Source organism: Manis javanica, chromosome 8 (genome assembly GCF_040802235.1).
Source record: "Manis javanica isolate MJ-LG chromosome 8, MJ_LKY, whole genome shotgun sequence".
In the NCBI taxonomy this organism is placed as follows: domain Eukaryota; kingdom Metazoa; phylum Chordata; class Mammalia; order Pholidota; family Manidae; genus Manis; species Manis javanica.
In genome coordinates, this window is record NC_133163.1 from 3030599 (window position 1) to 3053746 (window position 23148).

Genomic DNA, 23148 nt, shown 5'->3' on the forward strand with positions numbered 1-23148 from the left:
TTGCCTGGTTTTGGTATTAGAATGATGCTGGCTTCATAGAATGACTTTGGAAGTATTCTCTCCTCTTCCATTTTTTGGAAAACTTTAAGGAGAATGGGTATTATATCTTCTCTGTAAGTCTGATAAAATTTCGAGGTAAATCCATCTGGCCTGGGGGTTTTGCTCTTGGGTAGTTTTTTGATTAGCGATTCAATTTCGTTGCTGGCAATTGGTCTGTTTAGATTTTCTGTTTCTTCCCTGGTCAGTCTTGGAAGGTTGTATTTTTCTAGGAAGTTGTCCGTTTCCTCTAGGTTTTCCAGCTTGTTAACATATAGATTTTCATAGTATTCTCTAATGATTCTTTGTATTTCTGTGGGGTCTGTCATGATTTTCCCTTTCTCGTTTCTGATTCTGTTGATGTGTGTAGATTGTCTTTTTCTTGTACACTTTTTAAATAGTTTAAGGGGTTTTATTTAACAGATAAACCCCTAACCAGACTTATCAAGAAAAAAAGAGAGTCTACACACATAAACAGAATCAGAAATGTGAAAGGAAAAACCACTATGGACACCACAGAAATACAAAGAATTATGAGAGAATATTATGAAAAATTATATGCTAACAAACTGGATAACCTAGAAGAAATGGACAACTTTCTAGAAAAATACAACCTTCCAAGGCTGACCAAGGAAGAAAAAGAAAATCTGAATAGACCAATTACCAGCAACAAAATTGAATTGGTAATCAAAAAACTACCTAAGAACAAAACAACTGGACCAGATGGCTTCACCGCTGAATTTTATCAAACATTTAGTGAAGACCCAATACCCATCCTCCTTAAGGTTTTCCAAAAAGGTGAAGAGGAGGGAATACTCCCAAACTCATTGTACAAGGCCAGTATCACTCTAATACCAAAACCAGGCAAAGACACCACAAAAAATAAAAATTACAGACCAATATCCCTGATGAACATAGATGTAAAAATACCCAACAAAAGATTAGCAAACCAAATTCAAAAATACATCAGGAAGATCATCCATCATGATCAAGTAGGATTTACTCTAGGGATGCAAGGATGGTACAACATTCGAAAATCCATCAACATCATCCACCACATCAACAAAAAGGACAAAAGCCACATGATCATCTCCACAGATGCTGAAAAAACATTGGAGAAAATTCAATATCCACTCATGACAAAAACTCTCAACAAAATGGGTGTAGAGGGCAAGTATCTTAACATAATTAAGGCCATACATGAGAAACCCACAGCCAACATCATACTTAACAGCTAGAAGCTGAAAGCTTTTTCTCTAAGATTGGGAATAAGACAAGGATGCCCACTCTCCCCACTTTAATTCAACATAGTACTGGAGGTCCTAGCCAAGGCAATCAGACAACACAAAGAAATAAAAGGCATCCAGATTGGCAAGGAAGAAATTAAACTGTCACTGTTTGCAGATGACATGATATTGTACATAAAAAACCCTAAATAATCCACTCCAAAACTCCTAGATCTAATATCTGAATTCAGCAAAGTTACAGGATACAAAATTAATACGCAGATATCTGTGGCATTCCAATACACTAATGATGAACTAGCAGAAAGAGAAATCAGGAATACAATTCCATTCACAACTGCATCAAAATGAATAAAATACCTAGGAATAAACCTAACCAAGGAGGTGAAAGGCCTGTACCCTAAAACTACAAGACACTCTTAAGAGAAATTAAAGAAGATACCAGTAAATGGAAACACATCCCATGCTCACGGATAGGAAGAATTAATATTGTCAAAAATGGCCATCCTGCCTAAAGCAATCTACAGATTCAATGCAATCCTATCAAAATACCAAGAGCATTCTTCAACAAACTAGAGCAAATAGTTCTAAAATTCATACGGAACCACCAAAGACCCCAAATAGCCAAAGCAATCCTGAGAAGAAAGAATAAAGCAAGGGCAATTATGCTCCCCAACTTCAAGCTCTACTACAAAGCCACAGTGATCAAGACCATTTTGTACTGGCACAAGAACAGAACCATAGACCAGTGGAACAGACTAAAGAGTCCAGATATAAACCCAACCATATATGGTCAATTAATATATGATAAAGGAGCCATGGATATACAATGGGGAAATGACAGACTCTTCAACAACTGGTGTTGGCAAAACTGGACAGCTACATGTAAGAGAATGAAACTGGATCACTGTCTAACCCCATACACAAGATAAACTCACAATGGATCAAAGACCTGAATGTAAGTCATGAAACCACAAAACTCTCAGAAGAAAACAGGCAAAAATCTCTTGAATATAAACATGAACAACTTTTTCCTGAATGCATCTCCTCAGACAAGGGAAACAAAAGCAAAAATGAACAAATGGGACTACATCAAGCTAAAAACCTTCTATACAGCAAAGCACACCATCAGCAGAACAAAAAGGCATCCTACAGTATGGGAGAATATATTTGTAAATGACACATCCAACAAGGAATTAACATCCAAAATATATAAAGAACTCACCAGCTTCAACTCCCAAAAAGCAAACAACACTATTAAAAATGGGCGGGATATGAACAGACACATCTTCGAAGAAGAAATTCAGATGGCCAAAAGGCACATGAAAAGGTGCCCCATATGGCTAATTATCAGGGAAATCCAAATTAAAACCACAATGAGATACCACCTCACACCAGTTAGGATGGCCAACATAGAAAAGACTAGGAACAACAAATGCTGGCGAGGATGCAGAGAAAGGGGAACCCTCCTACACTGCTGGTAGGAATGCAAACTAGTTTAATCATTGTGGAAAGCAGTATGGAGGTTCCTCAGAATGCTCAAAATAGAAATACCATTTGACCCGGGACTTCTACTCCTAGGAATTTACCCAAAGAAAACAACTTCTCAGATTCAAAAAGACATATGTACCCATATGTTTATCACAGCACTAATTAAAATAGCCAAGAAATGGAAGCAACCTAAGTGTCCATCAGTAGATGAATGGATAAAGAAGATGTGGTACATATACACAATGGAATATTTTTCAGGCATAAGAAAACAAGTCCTACCATTTGCAACACCATGGATGGAGCTAGAGGGTATTATACTCAGTGAAATAAGTCAGGCAAAGAAAGACAAGTACCAAACGATTTCCCTCATTTGTGGAGTATAACAACAAAGCAAAACTGAAGGAACAAAATAGCAGCAGACTGACAGACTCCAAGGGACTAGTGGTTACCAAATGGACGAGTGGGGGAGGGTGGGTGGGAAGGGAAGGAGAAGGGGGTTGTGGGTTAAGTATCATGATTGGTGCACATGGTGTGTGTGGTGTCATGGGGAGGGTAGTGAAGCACAGAGAAGACAAATAGGGACTCTGTGGCATCTTACTACACTGATGGACAGTGACTGCAATGGTGTGGGGAGGGACTTGATAATAAGGGTGAATGTAATAACCATTGTTTTTCTTATGAAAACTTCACAAGAGTGTGTATCAATGCTACCTTAAAAAAGGTGTTTAACAAAAACTAAAAAGTCTAAGATGCTCAAACACTATCACCTTCTCTTCATCACACAGATCCTGAAAACCACTCCTCCCAGCAGAAAAATAATCATAAAAATACTAAAAAATGGCTAGCACATTTGAACCTCGTGTTAATAGAATTTTGCCGATACTTAGATCCAAAGAATTTCATATCATTATATGCACTTTAATAGAAAAATTAAAAGTGGGAAAGAGTAATAATTTTAGAAGGCATGAAAAATGAACTTGAAGGACTGTTTCAAATGAAATGCAGAGAAATAAGGAGAAATAAATGGCCAAATGACAACTGCCAACATCAGACATGGACCATACTGAGTGTCAGTACAGACAGTGAATGGGCATCCACTGGGGTCAGCCATTTCCTGACCAGAGGCTGGAATGATAGGATCTACTCTAAGTGTAGTTACAAAAGCTAATAGCTGATGGTAGTACAGCACGGAGAATACAGTTAATGATTCTGCAATATCTTACTACATTGATGAACAGTGACCACACTGGCGGCGGTGAGGGCTTGACTGTTTGGGTGAATGTTGAACCACTGTGTTGTGTATTTGAAACCAACATAAGATTGCATATCAATAACACTTTAATTTAAAAAAAAGCTAATACCATGCTCAAAGGTCTCTTATACTACTCTAAAAAGAGAGCTCCCTAGTTCTTATTATAATTCTCTAAAACACATGTACAAAGTTAAAATGCTGAATTTTTCTAAAATATCTGTGATGGTGATTTCTAATCTGCAACTTTATCTGGTCCTTCATGCCAAGCTGCAGATGGACCAGGAACCCCACATGGGCTCCACATGTGGGCCGATGCCAGAAGTGGCAGTAAATAAGCAAAGTGACTCTTTGGAATCTTCCAAAATGCGAAGACTGTGGAAACCTTTAACTAGATTTCTTGATTTAAATATAAAGACCTTCATTTCACTTGCTTATACCGTGGTATAAAAAGTTAAGCTCTACCTTACTCCTAAACTTTAGATATGACAATTACAGGTTAATCAAATTCTATAATATTTATAATTATTGTGCTGATGAAAAAAAATTATGCAACTGGATTAAAGAGCTGGTGGAGGAGGCAACTTTTAGGGACTTGCAGACTGATGTTCAGCAGCCTGATCTGGGGAAGCAGTATGGAGCCTGCGACCCCCCGAGACTGGACACACATGTCTGTGGTGAGCACACTGGGCCTGGGGCCACCGCCAGTACCTCCCCTTCTCATCCTCATTTTAGCATCACCTTTGGGGAGAGGGTGTTTGTTTCCCTCAGACAGAGAAAAATACTCTGATGAACAGTAACAATAGATATGCTAAGCAAAGAGAGCGCAAAGCATAGTACAATGAAGGGAAAGTATGTGCCCAAGAAACGGCACCCAGGACAGTGCGCTCGGAGGAACTGAGGAGCCAAGATCAGACCCGCCAGGAGGCAGCCGCCTCAGAGCGGGTGTCCCGGGCCCGCCCCAGCACCTGCCGTTCTCAGCTCCAGACCTCCGCTTCTGCAGTTTCCTTTGAGTACAGTTATTATTCTATTACTACATCATTTACATTTGCTAAGTGGTTAGGCATGAATTTGTTATATTTTAAGGCCATATTTTTACCCACGAGAAAAAAATCTCCATTTAAGAAAATCATTCCATAAAATTTTAGTTTCTAGTCAGCTACTCAGGAAGCCCCTCTCACAGTTGAGGCATATCTGTACTTAGAAATACAGCAAAGAATTGGACTGGATTCCTTTTCTTCTACCTCCACTACTCTAACGATTTATTTTATTTCCCTACTTGTGATTTAAGCTAAGCTATGTTTTACTTGGAGATTAGAAACTGGAAACAAAAGTGCATCTGCTGACAACAGGGTGTTCCAGGAACTGGAAAGCCCGGGGAAAACCAGAAAAGGGAGACATCGGATAAACAAAGAAAATAGCTCCTGACAGCAAGAGAATACTAAACGCAACACAGATGTATAAGAATGAGCTCAACCTCAAGCCCAGCAGAGTCAAAGTACTTTGTCCAAGTGGTGCCCCGGAGGGAGGAGGTGGGAGGGAACCGCAGACAGGCAGGTGTGCCCTGCTGAAAAGCTTCCTGGCAATCAACATTTCTGCAAACATTCCAGCGCACGGACTCTTGTCATAGTACCTGATGCCAAATGCCCTACTGGGAGAGAGGGCCTGGGGCTGGCACAAAGAGAAAGTAAAGACAAGAGAAGACGAGATTCCTCTCAGAATAGGCAGATCATAAACACCTATGAAAAGCCCTGCTTAGGACAGAGAAAAAGACATATACAAACAGACTGACACAGGCATTTGGCTGGAAAAGAAACTGTTAAACCACAGTATAAAAAGTTGGTCTTAAATCCTTCAGGCAAACAGCTACCTGAGGCCCAGCACTAACAATACCCCTTGATGGAGGGATTTTTTTAAAACATTCAGAATTTTTTTAAAACATTCAGATTTTTTTAAAACATTCACAACCCAGACTATGTGTGAAGTTGCTGTGCCTCTCCTGGCCTAGGACCAGAGTCCTGCCATCTGGACAGGAAGGACTCAGTCCGTTCCACAAGCAGCAGCCAGCAGGCAGCACCTTTCCAGGCGGATGCTGCCCTGAGGCCATGTCGGGGTCATGAAGGGGGCAGAGCTGGAGAGGTTAGCAATATGGTTCATTTTCCTAGAGCACCAGCTTTACTTGAAAATATAAGTGAAAAGCATAACACACAGCCATGTAACGGAGTGGACTGCAGTATTTAAATAAGTTTTTAGAATAAAGCACTGTATTTCAAAAAACATTGGCCCTCTGTGGTCCTTCCCAATCTCTCACAGACTCTCCCATTTCTACGTGTGGTTTAAAGACACGAGCTGTTCAGGTGCTGATTTAGATCCTCTTTTCTCCACACACTCAAGCTGAACAATCATGTCTGGTCGCAGGCCTCTCCTGCCAGGCCCGCACAAATGAGCCTTGAGCCCCGAGGGCCACACTTTCTGAGCCCCCATCCAGCCTCACTCAGTCTGCCTCTTACTCAGCACAGCCAAGTTAGTTCCCAGCCCTACTCAACACATCTCTACCTACCCCAGAACAACCTGCTTCCATCTCAGGGAGTAATACCACGACACAGCCAGCTGCCCCAGGCAGAGAAGGCCCTGCACCCCTGACTCAACATCCACTCATCAATCAAGACCAATGGGTTTCATCACCCCAACCTCACTCTCCCCGTCACAACCATCTCCCTGGCTGCAGGTGCATATTCTGTTGCAAGGATTCAGTTTACTCATCTGCAGTCTCTTGCAGCTAAAATAACCCACCTTGAGCTCCTTGTCTAACTCTTTCTTTCCTTTTTCACATAGGAAAATCAGGCCCAGAAAAGCAAGTACTTGCAAGGTCCCAAAACTACCAAGAAATCTGCAACTGGATAAAGAGCGAAATTGATGACATTTATATGCAGGAGAAACATACTGATTAAAGCCAACATATTTGTAAAATTTGTTTTTTCCTATAATACATCCAACATGATGGCCTACTATACAGCTATGAAAAAAGAATGGGAGGCTCTCTATCAATGCTACCGCATGAGCATGATGACATGTGAAGTCTAACAAAGAACAAGATGGAGAACAGCTGGTGTCACACACTAGCATTTCTAAGAAAGAGGGCTGTGTGTACAGATACACACACACTTATATTAAAAATAGAAAGCCAAAAAATATAAAATAGATACCTTTGGAGGAAGGAAGATATAGGGCATAAAGATCTGAAATGGAAGCCAGACTTCTAAAAATATTTTATTTTGACTTGGATCCATGAAAATGCTTTATGAACTTGCAACAAAATTTAAAAATGCTATTACTTAAAATAAAATAAATGAATCTAACTGTAACAAGTTGACGACACACTGAGGAACTGGTTTCGAAGAACACCCCCATTCTGGGATGTACTCTAAGCACAAAAAGAGCCATAGGAAACTGTGAACTGTTTCAGTGCCCGTTCTGTGGGCAGTACACGGGGACAGCTATTCTGAAGCTACTGCATATTACTTCACAGGTCAAGACAGGTAAGTAAGGATGCTAATGTTCTTAGGAACCAAGATTTTTAGCACAAGAAGAAAGAGATCAACATAAATCAAAAAGTAAAAAAAAAGTAAAACTAAATTTGAAATTAAAACATCAATTTAAACACATGACATATTTTCACTTGGAAAGAGTGTTTTCCTGGCTTCCCACAAAAAGGGCATAGAAACAGCGACCAACCCCATGGCGGCAAGTACCCAGGTGCCCAGCCTGTGGCCGCAAAAGGGAACCCAGAGCTGCACGTCTGGGGTGAAAAAGTACAAAACGAATCTGAAACACCTCGCCATACCAGAAAGCAAAGAAAGGAAGACTGGGGATCATGTCAAAGGTGAAGGACTCATGTCAGAGAGGCTCCAGTGGCCACAGTGGTGCACTTTTAGCAGCTATGAGAACACATGCAATGGGTTAAAACGTATTACATGTTCAAATGCATGAGTTTATGATGACACTTAAAAGGATCCTTGGTCACTTCTGTAGTGACTATGTAAACATCTCATTATTTTGGGAAGCAATAAAGAGAAGGAATCAGGCATTTATCCTACTTTCCTATTTGAATTGTTCTTTAGGGTAACCAAATAGTTAATGAAGAGTCGTTTCTCTCTACGGAAGTATTTTGGTTAACCAAGGCAGAGTAAGTGGTAAACGTTGTAACATCATTATTTTGCAGCATTTAAAGACTGTGAATCCCAGCACCAAGGGCCACTGGTGCTAACGCCACCAGCCCACATACGCCTCCTGGTGAGTCTTGTGCTCAGAGGCTGAGGCAGCATGCGACCAAACCTCTAGACTGACCTACCATTTCACAGTAAATACAGGGATGGGAACACATTCACGGAAATGGCAAAAGCCAAAACAGGGGAACCTCTGACTACAACAATGAGCCTAGATTTTCCAACACAGAAAATACAAGGAAAAAAGACACAGGTAAGGACAGTAGATTAAAAGGGACTTAAGAGACCAATCAGCTAACTGTAATTATTTGGACCCTGATTCAAACAAACTAAAAAATTGGGACTGTTGGAGAAAAATTGAATGGTACAATGATTATGAATGAAATTTAAATAGCAGTTTTCTTGAAACTTATGAATTTATCAAAAATAGCTATGTATTGAATTGCATTTTGGAAGCAAACATTTCAAACCCATTTTATATTCATATTAATGTTCCAATGTATTAAGGAGTTCAAGTGTAACATGCTGCTCAATCACAAATTAGAGATGAAAACACAAGGCATTTTGTTTCCTTTCAAACTCCTAGAGAAAGATGGTTAAGGAACAAATAGTTTTGCATCAAAAGATGTAATACTCAGTGAGGCAGGTCCACACCTTGGTCACCAGCTCCTTTACTGCAATGGGCTTGCTTGTAGGGAATGGTGGGCCTCAGAGCTTTCAGAGGATGGGCTGATGAGGCAAGACGCAGGCCACTACCCTTGGTTTTCAAGCTCATTAGTCATTACTGGGCCATCAGGTGTAATGTCTGTTATTCTCAAAGTTTAGTACGGGTTTAAGAAAAATAAAAATAAGGTTAGACATACACCAAAATATAGTGCCATGCATGCAGAATATAGTCAAATACACCTGTTCCAGGATGAAATTGTTAGAGACAAAAATAAGTTCAGGATAAACAACAGCAAAAATGAACAAGTGGGACTATATTAAGCTGAAAAGCTTCTGTACAGCAAAAGACACCATCAATAGAACAAAAAGGAACCCTACAGTATGGGAAAATATATTTGAAAATGACACATCCGATAAAGGCTTGACGTCCAGAATATATAAAGAACTCACATGCCTCAACAAACAAAAAACAAATAACCCAATTAAAAAATGGGCAGAGGAACTGAACAGACAGTTCTCCAAAAAAGAAATACAGATGGCCAACAGACACATGAAAAGATGCTCCACATCACTAATTATCAGAGAAATGCAAATTAAAACTACAATGAGGTATCACCTCACACCAGTAAGGATGGCTGCCATCCAAAAGACAAACAACAACAAATGTTGGCGAGGCTGTGGAGAAAGGGGAACCCTCCTACACTGCTGGTGGGAATGTAAATTAGTTCAACCATTGTGGAAAGCAGTATGGAGGTGCATCAAAATGCTCAAAACAGACATACCATTTGACCCAGGAATTGCACTCCTAGGAATTTACCCTAAGAATGCAGCAATCAAGTATGAGAAAGACCAATGCACCCCTATGTTTATCGCAGCACTATTTACAATAGCCAAGAATTGGAAGCAACCTAAATGTCCATTGATAGATGAATGGATAAAGAAGATGTGGTACATATACACAATGGAATACTACTCAGCCATAAGAAAAGGGCAAATCCTACCATTTGCAGCAACATGGATGGAGCTGGAGGGTATTATGCTCAGTGAAACAAGCCAAGCGGAGAAAGAGAAATACCAAATGATTTCACTCATCTGTGGAGTATAAGAACAAAGGAAAAACTGAAGGAACAAAACAGCAGCGGAATCACAGAACCCAAGAATGGACTAACAGGTACCAAAGGGAAAGGGACTGGGGAGGATGGGTGGGTAGGGAGGGATAAGGGGGGGAGAAAAAAGGGGGTATTAAGATTAGCATGCATGGGGGGGTGGGAGAAAGGGGAGGGCTGTACAACACAGAGAAGACAAGTAGTGATTCTTTTTGCTACGCTGATGGACAGTGACTGTAAAGGGGTATATAGTGGGGACCTGGTATAGGGGAGAGCCTAGTAAACAAAATATTCATCATGTAAGTGTAGATTGATGATAAAAAAAAAAAAAGCAGTTCCTGTGTGGTGACCTCCAATGAGTTCTACACAATGATATAAAGGGCATATAAAAGTGTAGGCAAAGGGTCTGTTTGTGTTTATACAGAGGATGAAAGCCTAATTTGGCTATCCTGAAAATGAACTAAGATACGATATGAAAAAGAACTTCCAACATCAGCACTCTCGGGAAGACTCTTGCCAGAAGATGATCATCAAAAAACCCCAACAAAGATCCAAGCACTGCTACAGGTGTAGATGCACTCATCCCACCGGTTCCTGGACTTGCCATGGGAATGAAGAAGGAGATATCTAAGCTGGCCTGTGCATACAGTAAAACAACAAATTTGACTGGATCTATATTGTCGGAACTCAACCAAGAATTAGGAGAAGTGCAAGTTGTAGCGCTCCAAAATCTAACAACTACAGACTATTTACTGTTAAAAGAACATATGGGATGTGAACAGTCCCCAGGAGTGGGTTGTTTTAATTTGTCTGATTTCTCTCAGACTGTTCAAGTTCAGTTGGACAATATCCACCATTTCATAGATAAGTTTTCACAAATGCCTAAGGTGCCTAACTGGTTTTCTTGGTTCCACTGGAGATGGCTGGTAATTACAGGTATGCTTTGGTTACGTAACTGTACTCCTATTATGTTAATGTGTGTGCGCAATTTAATTAGTAGTTTAAAACCTATACATGCTGAAGTTACTCTACAAGAAGATATGTCAAAGAAAGAATCAATCTTCCCAGGTTTTCTTCCGCCTGCTACTTCTATAGCTTTTCTTCTTCCTTCCTAATTACAACCCTTAAATAGAATTCGTGCCATATATCGAATTTACCGAGTATCATAATTCTTCCAAGTGGTAAAGACACCTCAAGACAAATGCTGGGCATAGAAGCCACAGGGCATAAATCTGCAAAGAAGTAAAAAGCTAAGCTTTTCAAACAATAAGGCTTCTCTCTCACTTACCAACTTAACATTTCCCTGTATGGCCCCAGAAGATGACTGGTTAGCCAGAGACGGGTAAGATTCCTCAAGGGAGGAACAACCTAAGACAGGCACAGTCGCAGGGGGGCCATCAGGTGAGAAATTGGGGATCAACAGAAGAGAGGCTTAGAACCTCACCCCCCCGTTCTGAGAGAAATCTTCTGCATCCGTGGATGTTTTATTGCCCTTGTCTAGCTTGGATTAACACATAGTCTACAGGCACACACCTGATCATCTACATTTGCTCTCTTACAACACTAAACTATGTTTTCTACCTTTATCTTGCATCTACCTACCACTTCAGCATTTTATTAAAAATAATAATAATAAAGAGAGAAATGTGGTATCCACATATAAATCAAGTATAAAAATCAAATGAATATTCATATTTGAACTGACTGTTTATAGTTCATAATGCATGAGCAAAACTGAAAGCTTCTGTGATGACTGCCCTTGTACTGTTCACCATGTAACTTATTCACTATGTAAGAATTTGTTCTCCATGTAAGAACTTGTTCGTTATGCTTCAGAAGATTGGAGACTGACGAAAATTAGGCTTGGGGTGGATTAAGGATTGTGCATTGAGCATTGACCCCCCTATACAGAATTTTATTGTTGTTAACCACCATTTGATCAATAAATATGAGAGATGCCCTCACAAAAAAAAAATTATATATATATATATATATATACACACACACACACACTTCCAATTGTAAAATAAATAAGTAATCGGGATGTAATGTACAGCATAAGGAATACAGTCAAAATATTGTAACAACTTGGTATGGTGATAGCTGGTACCTAGAATTATCATGTATATAAATGTTCAATCAATGTGTTGTACACCTGAAACTAATGTAATACTGTGTGTCAACTACCCTTCAATAAAAATAATTTTCTAAAAAAAATAATAATTAATAAGTTCAGGATGTTTAAAAATCTAATTACTTTTTATGCAAAGTGACAAGTAACAGCTAAATAAAGAAATGTATACAAATTAAAACTTTTAGTGACATACCTGTGTGTCATATGTTGTAAGAAGATATACGTAAGCTTGATCAGGGAGAAAGAAACTTCAAAAAAGAGAAGCGAAGCGTTGTCAGTCTTATCTTCCTTCAAATAGCGTAGTGGAGCCCCTTACCTAGAAAGTAAGAATGCTACTGGGTCAACTGGCATCTGGAAAATTTTAAAAACTTTCAAAAAATGTACATTTCTGAAAAAGGATCAAGTAAAAAACTGATAAAATATTTTTAACCATTTTATATAAACATATGCTTTGCATTTTCAGTATTTTTTGAGTTGGACACAAATTACAGCCTGGATATCTTCAGATTATTTTTATTTTAAAATCACTTCTCAGGAAGTATTACATACACATAGAAAAGCATGGGAAACACGTATGTTCTGTTTCACAAGGTTATTACACAAATACCAGTCCAACTACTACTTCGGTAGGAACTTCAAAAGGGCTGGTGCCTCTCTGATCCTAAACCCTTTCCTCTCCCCTAAGTAACAACTACCCTAACTTTTTTTTTTTTTTTTTTTACCAATTCCTTTCTTTTCTTTAGATTTATCACCTGGTATGTAGTCTTAACTGAGTTTATTTTTGGCAGCTTCTGAATTTTATATAAATAGAATCATATTGTAGGATTTTTTGTCTTTCCTCCACTGTTGCTGTACATGTCACTTCTTTTCATTGCCGGGTGATATCCCTTGTGTAACTGTAACAGCATTTACTTAACCATTCCCCTGTCTCCTGGGTAATTTTGCTTTGGAGCAAGTTTGAGTACTACTAAGATCTTCCTGGTACAGCTGCATTAAGCACACAGGCATGTACCTCTCTGGTGTACACACCTAGATGATTGCTAGGTTACTGGATCAGTGTGTATTCCAGTTTGCTACATAAAGCCAAACTATTTTCCAAAGCAGCTGCCACCACAAGGGTACATGACAGCTTCTGGTGCTCAACTTCTCCCACCAGGCTTGTCAGACTTTTTAATTCATGCTAACAGAATGGCTATGTAGTGGTCTCCTAAGAAGTCTTCATGATGTAGAATTTTATAATTAATTTCAATAAAAAATTCATGCAATTTTACACCTGCAATTGTTTCAATGGAGACTTAATTATGACCAAGAACCTGTTCACTTTTCCAATGGTTGCTGCACTTCAATTTCTTGCCAGGTGCAGCTCCCCATGGTCACTCCACCCGGGGCAGGGGGCTGTGTGTCAGCTGGCCTGACCAGTAGAGCAACCCAGACCCTGGTCAGAGCTGGTTTATCTCTGCTAACATATAACCCAAGTCAAAACTAAAGAAATCTTGTCTTCCTTCTCTGAGACTCAAAGAGATTCCCACTCTTTCCCAAAGAACTTGAATATGAGCACATAGATAGCAAAAAGGAGTGAAGAGGCCCTTTGAAAACAGAGCAAAATGGAGGAGGATGCTGGGGAAAAACTGACCCAGGTGCAGCCCACCCTATCTCAGATTTTTCAATTAGATGATCAATAAATACCCTTTTTACTTTTAACAGCTAAAGTCCAGTTACATCAGAAAGATCCCTCCCTGATATGATCACATATTCAAAAACATGGGTCTTAATCTAGTCAAGAGCTATACAAGCCAAATAAGGTAACACATGGTAACACACACACACACACACACACACACACACAGCCTCAGTAGTTTTTCATTCATGTGCTGTGCATTAAAACAATTTATCACCCAAACTTGGACTACAGTTCTTGCAAAATGGCAAGCTAACTTTGTTTCCTTGGCGAAAGAACTAAAAATCAATAGTTGTAATTTACTTGTCTTTGTCTGGTATAAACACTTTGCTGATTATATTATCCCTGCTGGAATGTAGTAACAAAGTTACAATAACCTTATAAAATGAATTAGGAAGTGTTCCCTGTTTTATTCTGAGGAAGAACTTGAGTAAGACTGGATTTATTTATTGCTTAAAAGTTTGGTGGAATTTAACAACAAAGCCCTCTGTGCCCAAAAATTTTTAATTACAGATTTGATTTAATTGTTGTAGGACTAGGTAAGATTTTCTATTTCTTCTGCAGTTACTTTTATTAACTTACATTTTTCAAGAAATTTGCTTACTTCATACAAATTTTCAAACTTGCTGACATGATGCTATTTCTAATAATGTTTTGTATTTCTATATTACAAAATATAAAAAATATTTTTTGAAAACCCAGTACTGAATCCGTAGTGGTTTTTCCCCTTCATTTCATTGACTTTGCCACCTCTTTTTTTCCATTATCACTGTCAAGAGAGGTTTGCCAATTTTACTATTCAAAGAACCGATTTTGGGTTTGTTGGTCTTTTCTACCATAAATTTTCCATTTGATTAATTCCACTCTAATATTTATTATTTTCTTCCTGTTGAGTATTTTTTTTTTTTTGCTATTTTATTTCCTAACTTCTAATTAAAATAATGCTAGCCTACTAATTTTCAGCTTTTCTAAAGGCTATAAATCTCGCTTCATGTATAGCTTTGGCTGTATTCTGCCAGTTGATACATAGTATTCTCATTATCACCCAGTCAAAAATATTGTCTAATTTCCATTATATCATCTTCTAAGACCTATGAGATTTAAAAATACTTATTTTTAAACTCTCATGGATTTTGTAATTATCTTTTTTGCTACTGATTTATAGCTCAATTCCAGTAAGGTCAGAGAGTATAATCTGTATTATTAGAACAATGCTTTGAAATGTATTGAGATTGCACTATGGCCCAATATTGGCCCATTTTTATAAATGTCCTATAAGTGCTTGAAAATAAAGTATACATTGCAGTTTTGGATGGAATGTTATTTATACATATGTCAGACCGAGGGTATTGATTCTGATTAAAACATCTGTGCTTGCAGATTTTTTTTGGTCTGCTTATTCTATCAACTGCTGAGATGTGTTGAAAACTCCACTATGACTGTACATTTGTCTACTCTTCCTTGTACATACATCAATCTTTACTTTCTATATTCAGAAGTCATATTATAAGGCTTATCCATACTTAGAATCATGATTTCCTTTTGATTTGAACCTTTTATCATCGACCAAATTCATTTCTTTTAACCTCCTGGACACAAAGTTAGATTACATTCCCAGCCTTTCCTGCAGTTAAAAATGGTTATAAGATGTGGGCTCTGCCTAGTAGGGTGTAAGATAAGTAATGCGGACCACCTGCAAGCCCAGTCCATGAGCACCTGTATGACTCTCCATACTGTCCCTTCCCCAAACGCTGAGGATACTGCAGAGCATTCCAACTCCTAGTAGATGGTGGAGTCACAGGGTGGAGGAAATCAGAATCCCTAAATGACCATGTGGAGAGCAATCTGCCAACCAGGGCTATCTGCACTGGATTTGTGTGAGCAAGCAATTTGTTTATAGTAAGCTACTGAGTATTTTGTTATAGGAACTAGAGTTACCCACTGTATTTTGTGAAATGACACTCATTATCTTTAGTACTGTCTTTTTCCTTAAAGTATATTTTGTCTGACATTATACAATCTTGCAGTGTTTACTTTTTTTTTTTCATCACTTTACTTTCAACAATCCTCATGTTTTAGATGGGTTTCTTGTAAACAGTATATAGTTGGATTTAAAAAAATTTTTATTCGACATCTTTTTTTACTTGGAACATTTAGTCTACTTACATTGGAAGTAATTAAATATTAATGCAATATTTACATTATTACATTACAATTACTCATATTTAGATCTAATTCTACTATTTTACCAGGGGCTTTCTATTTGACTTCTTCTGGATTGTTATCATTCTAGACTCTGCCCCCTAGTAATCTGGATGTTACACATTCTATTTTTATTTTTTTAGTGATTACTTTAAAAATTATAATGTGCAAGTTCTTACCAAGTCCAATGTTAGTATCTTTACTGTTCTCTTGGACAGCAAGGACCTTAAAATATTAACTCCATTTATCATATTTCCAACTTTTTCCTACTGTATATTTATGTACATGTATATGTTCTGTCATTATCAGTGTTTCATATACTACTCATTCATTTTTATTAGCTCCAGCATTCTCTCCCGGTGCTGAGCTATCACTGCTAGTCTCTGGCCCTCGCTGCTGGTGCTGAGAAGGCATTTGTTGCTCCTTCACAGGTGATGGTGTGTTTCACTATCAGATGTTTGGATGTGGACTTCTTTTTATTTATGGGCCAGCTATTTGCAGAACATCTTGAATCTGTGGTTTGGCTTCTTCCAGAGTCTCTGGAAAATTCTCAGCCATTATCTTTTCAAATACTGCTTTTGCACCATGTCTCCCCTTCTCAGAATCCAATTACACACACATCGGCCTTCATCACTTCCTCTGCACCTCCGGCCCTTCCCTTGGTGTCTCCTGCATTTCCATTTCTGTACTTCATTCTCGTTTTTCTCCTTTTGCTCTGTTACCACTGGGGGTTATACTGATTGACGTTCCAGTGTTAAAACAGTCTTTCATTCCTGAGATAACCTCACTTGATCATTATATAACATCTTTTTATACACTGCTATATGCGTTCTATTCACTAACATTTATGGAGGATTTTTGTGTGCATGCAAAACACTGCCTGGCCTGGTGGTTTTCCCTCACTGTGTCTCCAGTTCTGCTTTCAGGGTAGTGCTGGCCTCACAGAATGAGACAGCAAGTGTTCGCTCCTCTTTGATTTCCTGGAAAAGTTTTTTGTTAAATTAGTATTCTTTCTTCCTTAAGTGTTTAATACAATTTACTAGTGAAGCCATATGAGCTTATAGTTTTCTTTGAGGTAAGGATTTTAACTACCAATTCAGTTTCTTTAATAAATATAGAGTTATGTAGGTTATATATTTCTTCTTGTGTGAGCTTCAGTGGTTCCTTTTATTTGTCAAATTTGTTCCTTTTATTTGTCAAATTTACTGGTGTAAAATTATTCACAATATTCCTTATTACCCTTTCAGTGTCTGCTGGATCTGTAGTGATATAGTCCCTGAAATTGGCAATTAATATTTCTTTTTTTCCCCACTGATTAGAGATTATTCTGAATATTCACCTTTAACTTACCAGTGTATCTTCAAATAATATTATACTTCTTCAAGTGCAGTAATATCATGTCTCCATTTCTCCCCTCCCATCCCTTGTGCTATTGTTGTCATTTACTTACCTCTACAAGTATTAGAAGTCCCACAATACATTGCTATTTTTGCTTTTAAGAGTCGATTTAAAAAAAGAGAGAGATTAAAAGTGAGAAGGTTTACCTATCTATTGACCATTCTGGTTCTTTCCATTCCTTTGTGTAAAAGCTCCCATCTGGGATATTCTGAACTTCCTTTAATATTTCTTATAGTGCAGTTCTGCTGGCAATAAGTTCTGTCAGCTTTTCTCGGCCTAGTAATTTTTATTTCACTTTCATTTTTGAAAACTATTTTTGCTGGGTACAGAATTCTAAACTAACAGGTTTTCCTTTCTGGACATTAAACATGTCACTATTGTCTTCAGGTTGGCACAAGTTCTGACCAGAAGTTTGCTGTCATTTGTGTATTTCCTCCTGTGTAATGTGTCTTCTTTCCTTCTTGCTACGTTTGAAGATTTTCTTCTCTTTGTCACTGGTTTTTCAGCAGTTGGATTATGCAGTACCTTGGTATGGTTTTGTTTATTTTATTTGAGGCTTTTTAGCTTCTTGGTTTGTAGTTTTCATTAAAGTTGGACATTTTTCAGTCTTTACTTCTTCAAATACTGCTTCTATTCTCTCCTTTCCTCTGGAACCACAGATACAGATATCTCAGAGCAGCTATTTTGTCTCACTGGCCACCAAAGCTGTTACTTTGTTCAGTCTTCACTCTTTGTGCTGGGTTTTGGACAGTTTCTATTGTTGTATCTTGAAGTTCACCGATCTTTTCTTCTATAGTGCTAATCTGCTATTAATCTACCTCATTTTTCATTTCAGATATTGTATTTATTATCTCTAGACGTTCTATTTCAGTCCTTTTTTACATCTTTCATTTTGAACATGCTTTTTCCTCTACCTTATTGAATATACTGTTTTAATACCCTTGTCTGCTACTTCCATCATCTGTGTTATTTTTATATCTGTTTCTATGGACTGATTTTTCTCCTGGTTAGTTAATGTCATATTTTCTTGCTTTTCTGCATGACTGGTAATTTTTAGTAGACGCTAGATACTAACATTTTTTACACTGCTGGATGCTGGAACTTTTTGTATCCTTTTAAATATAGCTGGGGCTTTGTTCTGGGAATACAGTTAAGCTACTTGGAGTCAGTTAGGGCAGGTCTGCAGCAGCCTTTTAGTCTTGGGCTAATTCAGGCCCACTAGTAAGATGATATCCTTCAGAGGAATCCACCTGAGGCCCTACATGAAGAGGCTGCTCTGAACTCACGCTAACAAAGATTTCAAAACAAGCCTTAAAAGGGTCTAACTGATACCATGCTGGGTGGGAGCCACAAATTGTTCAACCTACTCCTTTTGGGTAGTTTTCTTCCTGGCTTCAAGATGTTTCCTCTGGTGCATGTGCGGATCAGTACTCGGCCAAAGTCTCAAGGGGGTCCTTCTGTAGATCTCTGGAGTTGTCTCTCAAGTAGCTCTTTCATCTCCTATAACTGGCCCCTTGATTTCTCATCTCCTCATCCTTCCCAAACTCTGACTTCTGTTTTGTTACTTCAGTAAGGCCAGTGGCTCTGTTTGGCTTCTGTCTCCCTGACCTGTAATGTGGAAACTGTCTCTAGGCCATAATTGGCAAACTGTGGCCTAAGGGCCAAATCCAACTTGCTACCTGTTTTTTTACAAATAAAGTTTTATTGGAACAATCTACACCCATCCATTTAGCCACATGGTATAGAAATAGCCGTGGACAATGGCAGGGGTAAGTACAGAGCTGTGACAGAGACCATATGGGCTGCAATCTGGCCCTTTAGAGAAAAGTTTGTAGACCCCTGCTCTAGAGAATCAGCTGGAATAATCATAGGGCTCACTTCATTTGTTTCCTTTATTTCAGGGAATACAGTCTAACCAATATCTGAAAACTGTTATTTCATGTATTTTATCTAATTTTCAAGTTGACAGCCAGGTTTGGAACTAGGGTGAGGTGAGTGAGGCACATGTTTCATGTACTAATTTTAAGGAAATGCCAAAAAACTCAGTAATAGAGATAAAAGCAAAATTGATACAAAAAACCCACAAGAAATAAAATACTAAATTTTATATAAAGACCATATCAGTAGCAGTGCTAAGCCAAACCATACTGGAGCTAAGACAAAAGGAAAAATCCTTAATCCTGCCTTTATTTAAGATTTGATCTTTTCATTCTGCATTTTTTGGTAACAAATTTGATGTTTTTAAAGTATTGCATTAAAATGATGCTAATCTCAGTCACTGAGCCTCCTAGTGCCCCCCTAAAGTCTGCACCTGAGATAGCAGCTCTCACCTCACCCTAGTTCTGCTGGAGAGTAAATCTGGTCCCTGTTTTCCATCACGGCAGAAATGGTAGACTCAAGAATGACTTTCTTACTGAGCAGAATCACACAAATACATTATAACTACAAGAGTTTATCAGCACATTTTCTTTCTCAGAAACACCTTAGAAACAGAAAATGCTTCAATGTGAAACATTACGCTAATTACTTCTGTTTGCACTGTCTTATATGTACATGTTCCCACAGGTACCTACTTTGTAGACAGGAAAATACTAAACAACGTTCTTACAATGATATGTTATATAAATATATATATGCATGCAAATTATTTACATACATGTATGCACACACACTGGGACTCTAAGAGAGTCCTGTACTGGTTCCTGGATAAATATCCAGGTGATACTGGGAGGTACACACAAAACAACCATCTATAGCAACTACCACCAAGTCAGTTTGCTGCCTGGTGACAAGTAAGTGCCTGTCTCCAAACGCATTCGGTCATCTGAAGGCAAACCCACCAACCAACCTCCTTTCCTGGTTCTGCAGGATCACCATCATTCTCAAAGCAGCCAGTTCATTTCCTAAATATTCCCAACTCCACTCCTCTCCAAAAAAAATGGCAGGAAAGAGCCGGGCAGGCAAAAGGGCGACTCATCTCAGTGGGAAGAAAGTAACTGCACATAAGCCAGTCTCTACGTATTTTCTACATTGTTTATTTCGTTTTCCAAGGCACAGGCACAGGCACAGGAAAATATTAGTGTGGTTCTGCTCAGCAAGAAAGTAATTTCCTGAGTCTTCCACTTCCGCCATGATACAGAACAGGGACCAGAAAAAATAATTTTCTTAATTAAAAATTTTTTGGTATTAAATTTAGTGAGAAAACAGAGGCTATGAAATTTTAAATTATAATTTTTCTGACGAAATAGTCTGGAATTCATGAAACTCAATTTAACAATCAGATGCCATTCGAATTCACAAAGCATCGCCCCCACCACATTTCCCTCCTCCAACTGCTCCTCTGACACACTGAGTGTGAGTCTACCCAACCTGGCTTGGCTCAGCCTGCCCTCCCCTGCCAAGACCCTGCCCTCTCATCACAAGGTGGGCTTTCAAACATAGCCCACTGCCTCTTTCCTCCTGTGTTTCTGCTCCTTATCTCCCACTCCTTCCACTGTCCTGTCAAACATCTACCTCAAACTCAAGACTCCTTTCAAGTATCCTGACAACTACTATTCACACTAAACTTTAGGGCGGAGATGATACTGAACTATCTCTGTGGTCCCCCTAGTGCCTAATAAGGTGCCAGGAACCCTCAGGAAACACTTGATTTCTGTGGAATTAAACTCCTCTAAGTGCCTTTCCACGAAACTTCCCTTCTCAGTGAAAGCAACCCTCCTCCAACCCTGGTCTATACTATAAGGACACCCATTGTAACACTTACAAGTCTGTGCTAGTGTTAGCCTGGCTTCCTTCTCTCTCTCCCATTAACTGTGAGATTTTACAGAGACACAGAAATACGTCTTTTTTCTTGAAACCAATGTAATATTGTATAAAAATTATACTTCAATAAAAAATATTTTAAAAAATTGTTATACAAATCAGCAGCAGACTCACAGACTCCAAGAAGGGACTAGCGGTTACCAAAGGGGAGGGGTCCGGGAGGGTGGGGGAGAAGGGAGGGAGAAGGGGATTGAGGGGTATTATGATTGGCACACATGGTGTGAGTGGGGGTCACGGGGAAGACAGTGTGGCACAGAGAAGACAAGTAATGACTCTGTGATATCCTACTACACTGATGGACAGTGACTTCAGTGGGGCATGGGGGGGACTTGATAATATGGAAGAATGTAGTAACCACAATTTTTTTCATGTGAAACCTTCATAAGAGTGTGTATCAATGATACCTTAATAAAAATAAAAATAGTTATAAACATGGGAAAACTGTTCAGTGCTATTTACTAAATTGAACATATACATACTCTATGGCCCAGAAATTTCACTTCTAAGTACAGTCTAACAGAAATACATGTATATATATGTTCACTGCAGGACATGTGTATTAATGTTTGTTGCGGAACTCTTATTACGGCCCTATACTGGAAGCCATCCAAATGTCCATCAATGGAATGGACACAGAAACTATGGTATACACACATAATGTAATATTATGAAGCAATGACAAAGATTGTTCTACAGCTACATACAACAACACGGATGTATCCCACAAACCTAATGTTAAGGCAAAAAAAAGCTGAACACAAAAGAGTATGTACAGCATTTTATTTATATAAAATATCCCTGAGTAATAGTGAATGGAAGTGGGTATGGAGATGTCTTCTGGGGTTCTGTTTTAACCTCGTCCTGATTACCCAGGTTTGTTGAGCATGCTAACATTCAGCAAGCTGTACACTTATGACTTATGGTCTTTATGCTATATTACAATCTTAAAATACATAAAATATTTTAGCAAATGGAATAATACTATCATGGACACTACCATTTCCGTAGATAGTATTTTCAGGGCAATGAAGAGGAACATTTGCTGACTACCTACTGTGTTCTGTGTAGTAAGTGCTGCCTCGTGTGGCACCTCACTTAATACTGCTAAGTAACCTGGCAGAGATCATCCTGAGGCTCAGAGAGTATGTGCCCCAGGCTGTGCAGCTAGTAACTCCCTTAAAAAAAAAAAAGAAACACATCTTCTTCAGACTTGCACCCTCAGCACTGAGAAAGGGCCTGCCACACAGTAACCTGTCAGTACACATTAGCTGCAGCTATTACTAACTTACTTCAGTCATTATTCATTTATTCCTCACCACTCTATAAATACTTTCCTTCTTTCCCCCTCCACTGTAGAAATGCGGGAACTGAACACAAAGATTCAGCACCTTCCCCACATCACACATTAGCGAGCAGCAGAGCGGCCTGCCCTTCTTAACAATTATCTGTTATTAGATGGTGACTGTCATCAACAGAGGCACGCTCAGTTATGAAGTCATAAAACTCAATAAAGATTGATGCTGTGAAGTTAGATTTTCTTTAAGAGGCTATCCAATGGTCCGACTCCCTCCCTGGCCCATTGAGGAACTAAGATAATGACGTTTAGCAACTTACCCAAAGTTGGAGTCACCAGGACTGAAACCAGGACCTCAAAGACCAGAGCTCCCTCCATGGCAATCTGACCATGTACTCTCCATGGTTCTGACATCTGTCAATTCAAATCCTGGGCAGTCACCTAATTCCTTAGCAAGAAGGAAAATACCTACCTCTAAATCCCCAAATTGTCATCAGTGCCTGACAGATACCTTTGCTCCTTTTTAAAACAAAGCATCTTTTCCACTGTTGTGAATTTCAGCATTCCTAGAGTTTTGTGTATTCCCTTAGGACGAACACATG

The 23148-nt window shown here is 38.8% G+C and overlaps 1 protein-coding gene across 7 annotated transcripts in view; it reads right to left on the reverse strand.

Annotated features, from left to right (window-relative positions):
* TRAF3 (TNF receptor associated factor 3) overlaps window positions 1-23148 on the reverse strand; it is a 131509-nt gene that overhangs the window by 58904 nt on the left and 49457 nt on the right. For 3 of the 7 annotated variants that reach the window (XM_073241826.1, XM_073241823.1, XM_073241824.1), the window contains 3 exons: window positions 12346-12468; window positions 9914-10004; window positions 8901-9051 (listed from right to left, as the gene is read on the reverse strand). The exons of 1 other annotated variant lie outside the window; for it this stretch is intronic. In XM_073241826.1, coding sequence (XP_073097927.1) covers window positions 8901-9021 — 121 coding nt within the window. In that variant the 5' untranslated portion in view covers window positions 9022-9051; window positions 9914-10004; window positions 12346-12468. Of the gene's footprint in view, window positions 1-8900; window positions 9175-9913; window positions 10005-12345; window positions 12469-23148 lie in introns of those variants that run through there. 3 more of the 7 variants (XM_073241827.1, XM_073241828.1, XM_073241825.1) reach the window with 2 other exon arrangements.